General features: G+C 43.7%; 1 protein-coding gene across 1 annotated transcript in view; it reads left to right on the top strand.

Annotated features, from left to right (window-relative positions):
• The first annotated feature begins 497 nt into the window (after positions 1-497).
• LOC113490959 (protein SCO1 homolog, mitochondrial-like) overlaps positions 498-10,678 on the top strand; it is a 13,720-nt gene continuing 3,539 nt past the window's right edge. Inside the window, exons 1-3 of the mRNA XM_026867578.1 lie at positions 498-898; positions 2,292-2,384; positions 2,498-2,613. Of these exons, the coding sequence (XP_026723379.1) occupies positions 664-898; positions 2,292-2,384; positions 2,498-2,613 (444 nt within the window). The 5' untranslated portion in view covers positions 498-663. The remainder of the gene's footprint in view (positions 899-2,291; positions 2,385-2,497; positions 2,614-10,678) is intronic.

Here is a 10,678-nt window from a genome sequence, read left to right as displayed (position 1 = left end):
GGGAGGACGCGCTGCCGCGGAGGGGCGCGGCCCGGGCTGCCGGCGTGCGGCCAGGCGGGAGAAGCCTCCGCAGGGTTGTAGTTTGCATTCAGATGATGTACTTTGTATATTCGGGTGTCTTTTATCTACTTGGGCACCCCACTGAATCACGGTATGCTTTACACAGTGCTGCTTTGTGCCTACGTGTATAGATGTGCCACAGAAATTTTTCATAAATTCAAAAACCCTTCAAGGTTAAGCGTTCTCGAATTTTTAAATGCACTTTCGCGGTTGGAGTGGTTGGGTTTTTGTCACGCACGCTGCAGCCACTCGATGCAGCACACTGGGGCTTTCTGCTGGTTTCACTCAGGGTACTGTGTGTGTCCATTTTACTCTCCTGCAGGAACTGCCCATGGGTTTCATTTTCATGTTTTTAGTGCTTAAATTCAGAACTACTGCAGGTGATAGTGAAGGAGATTATGGTGTTTCAAAGGAGTTTAGTGATATGTACAATTTTGACTAAAATGGAGTGCTTTTTGCAAGTCTTGTCCACGTGGAGCTTCTGCACAACGGGTGTTGGTAGACCTTGACATTTCAGCATCCCGGGCTGTGACTTGGAGAGTTTTCCTGAATCTCAGCTGCTTCAGAAGCTTCTCTTTGGAAGCAGCGTGGGTTGTGGCGTGGATGTGTTTGATCCCCTTTTGGTTTTTGTTAGACCTGGAGAAGGAACGGAACCGAGGCATTGGGAAACCAGTTCTAGGAGGTCCCTTCTCACTCCTTAACCATGAGGGACAGCCCAAAACCAGCAAGGACTACATCGGCCAGTGGGTGCTGATCTACTTTGGCTTTACCCACTGCCCTGACATCTGTCCTGACGAACTGGAGAAGATGATTGAAGTGGTAGATGAAATTGATATGGGTATTTGCGGCAGGCGGAGGAAGCAAGCAGCCGATTCAATGGGAATGATAGAGCAAGCTTCAACTTTATTGAAAGAAATCACACCTTATATAAGCAATCTACAATACACTACTTGCAACTCTATTGGATACATTTAAGAAACTGCATTATAATATCTCAGCCATTGGGTACATCTAAAAGGTCACATTATAATATCCCAGCCCCTTGTGGCATCTCTGGTATGCATAAACATCTTTCTTGCTGTGAACCTGCTTCTCTCCCAGGGCTGCCTTCCTCTAACCCCCAAGGTCATAATGTGCCCCAACTTTTCTCCTTGTTCTCACAACAGTCCTTGCTATCATCAGTGTATGCTGGGTTTTTTCCTCTGTTTACCTCAGGTGGCTGTGACCGACTTCTGCAGGGAGCTATGGCCGACCAGCTCCTGCAGGGAGCTATGGCCTTGCTCTCTGCAAGCCGTTCTCCAACAGGTATTTGGTTGGAATAGTGGTGCTTTTTATGGGAGCTTCAGGTTTATTGTGGTAAAATACCTCAAACAATAATAACATGATTTTTTTTTTTTTTAAAAAAAAAAAAAAAAAAAAAATAAAAAAAAAAAAAAAAAAAAAAAGCTTGACTGCTACTCAGTAGTTGAATTAATTGCTAGGTGATGCTGACATCCGTCCATCTGCCCGTCACTAGGATCTGGTATTTAGAGAACGACGGTACTGATCTTTCTGCAACAGGGGACTTGTATTAAAACATGATGGTGACAGGTTACAGGGAACGGTGCAACTGCATTGGAGTTTTGCCAAGAAGTGGTTGTGGGGTGTGTTAAGGTTTTTTTTCTTTCTCTTATTCATTTTGAGAACAACTCTCTGCAAAAGTCCCTTCTGAGAGCGTGCTGTGGAACAGAGGCTGGGGGAAGGCTGTGTGATAGAGGTGGTTTTCTCAGCCTGCAGGCCCTGAAGAGTTACAGAGCAGAGGTAATAGTAACGAGGGAGGTGGGAGGGTGGGCTAATATGAAGAACATAGAGGGAAAGCTGTGGCTGGAACGTGAGGGAAAGAGCCTGAATTGTGTCTTCACCCTCCCACTCCACCATCACAAGGGTACATTCATTGTATTGAAATGATAAATGCATCATGTATTTTCTGCATCAGAGCCAATTTGTCATCTCCGAAGCAGGGCAGGGTCTCCAGCTGAGAGGCTGGAAGTGTAGCTGCAGCCAGCACAAGCACAGACCGTTGGCTTTCACAGCATTTGCTTCCTTCACAAATCACATAAATTAAGATGCACAAAATGGCCTTAGGGTGGACTTGGATTGATGTGATGATAGTTTGGCTGTGAGCTTGTTTAAAGGGAGGTGACAAATGATTTTTAGTTCTCTAAGAAAAATAATAATTGTTAATGTCACAGATAGAATTCCATCTTTGCCTAATCTGACCCCACTCTTCATCACCATTGATCCTGAGAGGGACAATGAAGAAGCCATTGCCAGAGATGTTAAAGGTATTACTCTTTTCTTCCTTGATGTCTTATAGCATGTAATATAGAGCACTGAAAAGGAGGCTCTTGATGGGATTCTTTTCACTAAAACGTGTAAATCTCTTCTTTCTATCTAGAATTTTCTCCAAAGCTGATTGGATTGACTGGTACCAAGGCACAGATTGACCAAGTGGCCAAAGCTTACCATGTGTATTACAGCGAAGGTCCCAAAGATGAAGACAGTGATTACATAGTAAGTAAATGTAGAGCCTTTGCCTAATGAAGGACTTTGGATAAGAGCAACATATAGATATGAAAGTCAGAAGACAGCTGTTGCAGTCTGTGCTGAAGTCTTGCATGATAGAACCCTGTTGCGCTGATGTGTTAAGCTCTGTTTTAGAGGTCTCAGTCAGGATCGAGATGCCTTCTTACAAGCTCAGAACCTCACTGAAACATGTTTTTAAAATGTGGAATCCCAGGCCTGCATACAGAATAGCATACGAGCTAGCAAGCCTGGCAGTAGTTTGAACTTTTTTCTGTCATGTAATGTTTTTGTCCAGCTCTTTTCCTCTGTGCTCCAAAGTAAAAACAGAACTGGGAAATTAAGGCAATAGGAAGAGAGAGACATGAGAGGCAAATCAGGTCACAATTCCTTCCCTGCCAAACATGCCAAGGAGCGGGGTCATCTTGGCAAGAGACTTGGGTGATGCAAAGTCTGCCTGCAGATACCGTCGACATCTTCCTCCTGTGTCAAATGACCTCGAAGAGAAGGGATGTTAATGCTAAATTGTTAGCATAAAATATGTGGAGTAATAGTGTGAAAGGGGAAACTGAGGTTTAAGTGAGGCTAAATTGGGTAGTCAGAATCTTATCCTCTGGCAGTGAATAGGACTGGTTATAGGGCTCAGAGCTGCTGCCAAGGCCTTTCTGACTTGCCACATCCTGAGCAGACTGGCAGAGTAAAGTAGGTACAAGTGATACAGCAAGTGAGGATACGTGTTATCTGATCTTTTCTTTTTTTCTTCATTACAAGAACTAAGTGCATCGGAGAAGACTAAAAACAGGTTCAAAAGTGAACAGGTGATGGTTCTTGTTGCAGTGGCCATGTGAGAAGTGTCATCCCTCCTATGGATGCCCATGATAGAAGTTTGTGGGAGTCCACAGGGACACCTGTTAGTCTTTGGAAAAAGCAGTCTGTTGAGGATTACAAAATGCACGGAGATCTTTGCCTAGTTCAGGAAGCCTGTGGGCTAAAAGTGTTTGGAAACTGGCAATAGAGGAAGATAGGATATTTTGGTTTTATACTCCTCTTTAAAGCAACCATTTTTGGCCACTGTTTGAGGTAGGATGCTGAGGAAGATTGGTTTTGGTCTAATCCAGTATTGCCTATTATTAATCTGTTTTGAAAAACACCTGACTGCAGCGAATAAGTTATCCACGTGGAACAAAAAAGTGGTGCATAGAAAGAGGCAAGAGCAGCAGATGATCTCAGTAAAGAGAAGATGGAATCACACTGGTGATAGGCATTGCTCTACATTACTGAAAGGGGTATGAATTGAGAGCTCAAGAACCTGTTTTGGCTTAAAGTGGCAAGTCAGTAGCTACAGAAGTCTGTGTCTAAGATACTATATTTGAATGGAGGAGAGAAGCTTGCTGGAGAAATTCAACACCAGTTTAAATCAATCTAGCATCAATCTGAAATCAATCTAAAAGTACTACTTAAAATCAGATTTATAAAAGGGAGCTGGTGGAAATGCAAGACTGTGTTACAGGAACAGGATTGGCAAAGGATACCTGCTCAGTAGAGGGGGAAAAAAATCAGTAGAATCTGACACTATATCAGTGAACTGAAGTTGATGAGAGATGATGGAAAGAGGCTGGAAAAGCTGAAGGAGTGCTGCTCCTTAGGGAGTAAACTACGCATGGATTCTGGCAAACCACATGTGGATTCTGGCATGGCCATGAAGGGAAAGTACAGGGGCTCAGCCATGGAAAATAACTCTGTAGATGATGGCAGCTTCAGGGGAGGCTGGGGAGAGAAACCGCACTGCAGAATGTGACTACAGGTGTAATGAAGAAGGAGAAGGGGCTCAGGATCCAGGGAGAATACTGCTGATCTGTGCTAGGGTTGTGAGCCTGAGAAGGGAAGGGCAGCAGGGAAGACAGGTCCGAGAATTGGGAGCAGGAGAGCAGCCTGGAGTCCCAGCCGTGGTACCAAGGAGGAAGAGTATACCTGCACCTCTCAGGATTTGTCATAGGCTCTTGGATTTGAGAGGCTGTGAGCTCTGTGTTTGAGGTAGGAAGGCCAGAGGACACAGATGTCTGAAACAAGATGGAAAGAGGATACCAGCAACAGACCTGGGAGGGAGAGCTTGAGCCTGGGTTTGTGCCTGCCTGAGACTTACCCAGGTAATTACTTCTCTGTCAGTAGGAGGTGGGGAAGAGGAAGAGGTCCACTACAGCATTAAACTTCACTGCTTGTTTTGATTTCAAAAGAGCACCGAGATGACCATTTGGAAATTATAATTCCTAAACATCTGAATTTTTCAAGATATACTTGAATATTACTAGTTCCTATTCAGTAATCTCAATTTTATATTTCTCAACATCAGAATATCCAATTTACTTGTTTTATTCTGGGGTTTACACGATTGCATTGACACTCAAATGGTGATCTTAGGCAGTGGGAACAGTGCAGGCTTCAGACACACCTTGAGAAACAGTGGTCTTCTGCACACAAACTGCACTCCATCCTGACTGTATTTAATCTTCCATGGGCTGAGGAGTTAATCAAGTAGCCTGCTCAGAACATTTTTTTTTTTATAGTTTCCAGTTGAAGGATCTAAATTGTGATTCAGCTTCCTTAAAATGTCTCTTACAACTTGATTTTGTGATCTTATCTTGAAAATCATAGAATCATCTAGGTTGGAAACTAGAGTAAAATATTTGGGTTAAACCTGCTTCAATAACATTTTGAGAAACATTATTTCAGTGACAGAAGTGCCATTAATTGTATGCATCCTTTTAGCTTGTGGAAATGTTTATGTGATTTTTTTTTTTTTAAACTTCAAACACAGTTGTACTCTCAGTGCATAAGTATATTTCAGTACTCTTTCTCCAGTGGCAGTGAGATGATGTAGGCACTTGAGCAATCACAGATTCATGGCCTCCATTTTCAGTATTTTGTCTTTACTTTGAACCTTTTTTAAGGTTATTTCAGCTCAGACAGTAGAGGGAGCCCCTTCCCAGCACATGTATTTCCCTCTGCACCAGGTCCTCTATGTGCAACTCCTGTATCCCAGTGATGCTCTTGGTCCTATTGTTTGCACTGAGAGTGAACTTGATTTAATGAATTACCTCTTTTTATATTGGATTTACATCATTTTAGCAGCAGGAGCTTGAAGACCTTGTGGGGGCCATGGAGCATCATGAGAAGTAGAGGGAAATTGGGAAAAGTGAGGGGGAACTACGAGCCTGCAAGTTTGCCCCAGCCTTGTCTGTGCTGCAGGAAGGGTGCCTGCAGCTTAGGGAAGACTTGTCTAATTAAAGTATTCGTTCTTGAGACAGGGAGTCTAAACAATCTTAGATTGATGGTGCAAGGCCTGCGCAAAAACAAGGGGAGGCGTATGGGATTGTTCGAAAAAGACATACCAAGTACTGATAACGTTGCTAGGCGATTAACTCCTAGCCCAAAGAGAAGTCCCTCCTAGTCTCTGAAAAACAGACAACCCCAAAACATTGGACTGGAAGAAAGCCAGAGAACAACTGAGGCTGCGCAGAGCGATAAGGAGAAAAGTTCATCAGCGAAGAAGAAGAGGAGACCTGATTACCATGAGAAGCGAGGGGAGGCGGGGGTAGACTATGTATAAGTATAGGCGTTTTATGAATATGCACTATTTTGTAACATATAAGCCGGACGAGAGCTGCAGACGGTGCGCATGCTTGTGGTGGAGCGATCCCCCATGCGCCCAGCGCTGAATAAACATACCCACATTATAACCCCAAAAGTTATGGAGTGATTTCTCCACAAAACAGCTTGGCGCCCCAGATGGGACCTATCTCTGCTCGGCTGCCGGGACACTGCTGGAGGGTGGACGTCCTAGGTGCACCCCGAGCTCTTCTCGGAGGAACTCCGCTCCCAGCTGTCCAGTGCGGGAGCAGACAAGGACCATCTGGCTCGCGGACAGAGGTATGTTTACAAGGGTAACGGGCTGCTGGTAAGAAGCACAGAGACGTCTGGCGCACGGCTCAGTCCCGAGGAGGGGGTATACCCATTTGGTTTTGGCTTTGGGAATCTGCGGGAAAGTAAGATCTTTTGGGGCAAACTACCGATGACTGCTATATATAAGAGGCAGTTTGCATTTTGGGCAGGGTACTGGTAATTACCGTCACCTGCAGGATCTTGCTTTAGGTCATTGTATAGTGCACTAATTGTGGATATACTGGCTTTGAACTGACTGCTAATTGTTAATGGTTTATGATATATGTTACAAACGGATTTGGTGATTGTTTAAACTCGGTATATTTTGTGGTATGAGTGAAAAGTGTGATGGGCCCTTTAAGTGTCTGTGTGCCGCTGTGTGAGTGAGAGCAGCCGCTGCTGTGTGTCTGTGTGCCTGCATGCCTGCAGGGGCAGGGTGTGAGTGAGACGCCGCTGCCGCTGTGTGAGTGAGAGGCAGCTGCTGCAAGATAAATAAGAAGTTTGTGAGAAGTTTATATTTGTTTAAATAATACACTGTTCTTGTATGTCTTGTAAAAACATTGTATGAGCCGGAGATGGGAAAGTGAATCCCTTCTCTGTCGGTTTAGGTTAGACTTGGTTGGATTATTTGTGTAGAAGGAGTGAATGGTCGGCATGGGGAAATGATTTATACCTGCTAGAAGGATTGTACACAGCTCCTTCTGGGTAACTGGTAGTACCAGACTGGGATTGTGAGAGAATCCCCTGCTTTCTCTGTGCTCCTATGTTCCTACCTTTCGTAATTTTCATCAAGCTTGGGTATTAGCAGAGTGCGTAGATTGTCGATGTAAGTGGTATTATGAGTCTGATAAGAGAAGGTCGAAGTGTGCAGAGTGCTGAGAAGCGGTTTCATTAGACCTCTCGGTCGAAAGACAGGAGTTGATAAATATTGTGTGGAAGAAGTCATAAGATACCGGAACTTTTGGAAGTGAAGGAGGAAGAGTGGGAGAAGGTTGAAAGACAGTGTAGAAACTACTATAAGTGGAAAAAAAATGATTTTGGGAAGAAGGAACAATTATGGGAAATAAGCAGGAAAAAATTGTAAAAGAAAAGCCCATTGGATTGCATACTCACGCACTGAAAAAATATAGCCGGGAGGGGAAGTACGGAAAGCAAGAAAATCCTGATTAAATATTGTAAGCAGTGGTGGCCACTTTACAAACTAGAAGCAGCAGCAGCTAAATGCCACTAAATGGGACCTTAGACTCTAACACGCTTTTGCAATTAATATTATTTTTACGGAGGGAAGGGAAGTAGGATGAGGTGTCTTATGCGGACATGTTCTTTACCCTCTGAAATCACCCGGAGTGGCAAAGGGACTGCGGATTAGTCCCTCCGCAAGACCCTTTAGTGCTTGCCCTGGGAAAGGATTATAAGGGAGCTACTAGCTACTATTTTTACAAACCTTTGAAATATAAACTGAGAAAGCAGTTAGGCATACACAAATTTCTCTATATGCCTAACTCCACAAAAGCACTCCTGGGGAGGGATTTACTAGAACAATTAGGAGCAACTATTACCTTTAGCAATGGAGAGATTACTCTGGAGGTAAATGACCAAGAACTCATACAACTCATGAGCTTATCTCTAACCAGTATTCCCACAGAAGGAAAAATTAGCGAGGAAATTGTCAGTCAAGTGTATCCCAGGGTGTGGGCCACTGACACACCTGGAAGGGTGAAGAATGCTCTGCCCATAGAGGTAAACCTCAAAGAAAGACAACAACCGGTAAGAATTAAACAATACCCTTTAAAAAAAGGAGGATTGGGAGGGGATTCAGCCAGTTATAGAAAAATTTTTGCAAATAGGACTATTAAAAGAGTGCGAATCTAATTTTAACACCCTCATATTACCTGTTCAAAAACCTGATGGGTCATATAGGATAGTTCAGGATTTGAGAGCAATAAATAAAATAACTGAAGACCTCTACCCAGTGGTAGCAAACCCATACACTTTATTGACAAAATTAACTCCTGAGCTAATCTGGTTTACTGTTTTAGACCTCAAGGATGCTTTCTTTTGCCTCCCTCTCCTCGAAGCCAGTCGGAAAATATTTGCATTTGAATGGGAAAATCCTAGGAGTGGGCGGAAGACCCAGTTAACCAGGACGGTGCTGCCACAAGGATTTAAGAACAGCCCCGCTATATTCGGTAACCAGCTAGCAAAAGACCTCGAATTGTGGGAAGCCCCAACCCCACCCGAAGAGGGAAGGCTGCTACAGTATGTAGAAGACATCCTAATTGCCACCAAGACAAAAGAAACCTGTATGGCTTGGACGGTAAGCCTTTTAAATTTTTGGGGACTTCAGGGCTACCGAGTATCCAAGAAAAAGGCCCAGGTGATGCAATGTGAAATGATTTATCTAGGCTATGAAATCGGTGCTGGAAAAAGAACTTTAGGACAAGCCCGGAAGGAGGCGATCTGCCAGACTCCGAGGCCACAGACAGTGAAAGTACTGCAAACGTTCCTGGGAATGACTGGGTGGTGCAGACTATGGATTTATAATTATGGATTGCTTGTTAAACCTTTATATGCACTAACTGCCACTCAACAGAAAAATCTCCAATGGAATAAGGAGGCTATACGAGTCTTTGACCTGTTAAAAAGGCTCTGATGTCAGCTCTGGTTTTAGGACTCCCAGATTTAAGTAAGCCATTCTTTCTCTTTTCACACGAGAAACAGGGAATTGCATTGGGAATACTGGCACAAGACCTAGGCCCGTATCGTCGGGCAGTCGCCTATTTCTCCAAGCAACTAGATTCAACTGCTAAAGGTTGGCCTGGATGCTTACGAGCAGTTGCAGCAGTGATCCTAAATATACAAGAGACACGAAAATTCACTTTAGGCCAGAAAATGACTGTATTTGTATCTCACACAGTGTCTGCAGTATTAGAAATTAAAAGGGAACATTGAATTTCGCCCCAAAGGTTCTTAAAATATTAGGCATCATTAGTAGAACAAGATGATGTGGAGATTGTAGTAACTAACATTATTAACCCAGCTTTTTTCCTGAGTAGAAACACAGGAGAACCAGTGCAACATGATTGCCTGGAGACCATCGAGGCAACATACTCAAGCTGCACAGATCTGAAGGATACCCCTCTGGAAGATGCTGAGAACTGGTTTATGGATAGGAGCAGCTATGATTTGAGCGACAAGAGGTATGCTGGGTATGCTATTACTACCACCCAAGAAACACTGGAATCAGGTCCACTGCCTGCGAATACCTCTGCACAAAAGGCAGAGATAATAGCACTGACTCGTGCTTTAGGATTAGCCCAAGGCAAGACAGTGAATATTTACACAGACTCTAAGTATGCCTTTGGGGTAGTCCATGCTCATGGAGCAATTTGGAAGGAAAGAGGACTGTTGAACTCACAAGGGAAACACATCAAACATAGGAAGGAAATTCTGGAACTGCTAGAAGCTGTACAACTTCCAAGAAAAGTGGCAATCATGCATGTTAAGGTCCACCAAAAGGTGAACTCGGATTTAGAAAAAAGAAATGAACTGTCGGACAGAGAGGCAAAACAAGCAGCTAAAAGAGAGGTAAAAATAGAGGGAGTTTTAGTTCCTGATGGGAGAATCATCCCAGAAAGTAAGCCTAATTATACTAAAAAGGATCAAAAGTTAATTACAGACCTGGAAGGATCATATAATGAAGAAGGTTGGGCCATCACTCCCCAAGGGAAGGTAATAATTCCCTCTTGTTTAGCTAGACACCTGGTATGAGAGGAACACAGGAAAAGGCACTGAGGAGCGGAGGCCCTATACCGGTATTTGGTCAAGAGTATTAGAGCTAGAAATCTGTATACCATAGTAAGACAGGTAACTCAACAGTGTGACCTTTGCCTCCAGACTAATCCTAAGAATACCCCCATTATAGAAGTAGGCCAGACTGGAAAAGAAATGGGTCGGGACAACAATGGCAAATCGATTTTTCAGAACTTCCAAGAAAAGGAGGTATCAATATTTACTGGTATTAATGGATACCTTTTCATGCTGGCCAGAAGCATTCCCCACTAGATCTGCCAAAGCCCGGGAAGTGACAAAAATATTAGTACAAGAAATAATTCCA

The sequence above is a fragment of the Athene cunicularia genome, unplaced genomic scaffold (genome assembly GCF_003259725.1).
Source record: "Athene cunicularia isolate RWA unplaced genomic scaffold, athCun1 SCF_8, whole genome shotgun sequence".
NCBI classification, from domain to species: domain Eukaryota; kingdom Metazoa; phylum Chordata; class Aves; order Strigiformes; family Strigidae; genus Athene; species Athene cunicularia.
Note: the sequence above shows the minus strand (reverse complement) of the source record. Positions and strands in the feature narration are given on the sequence as shown.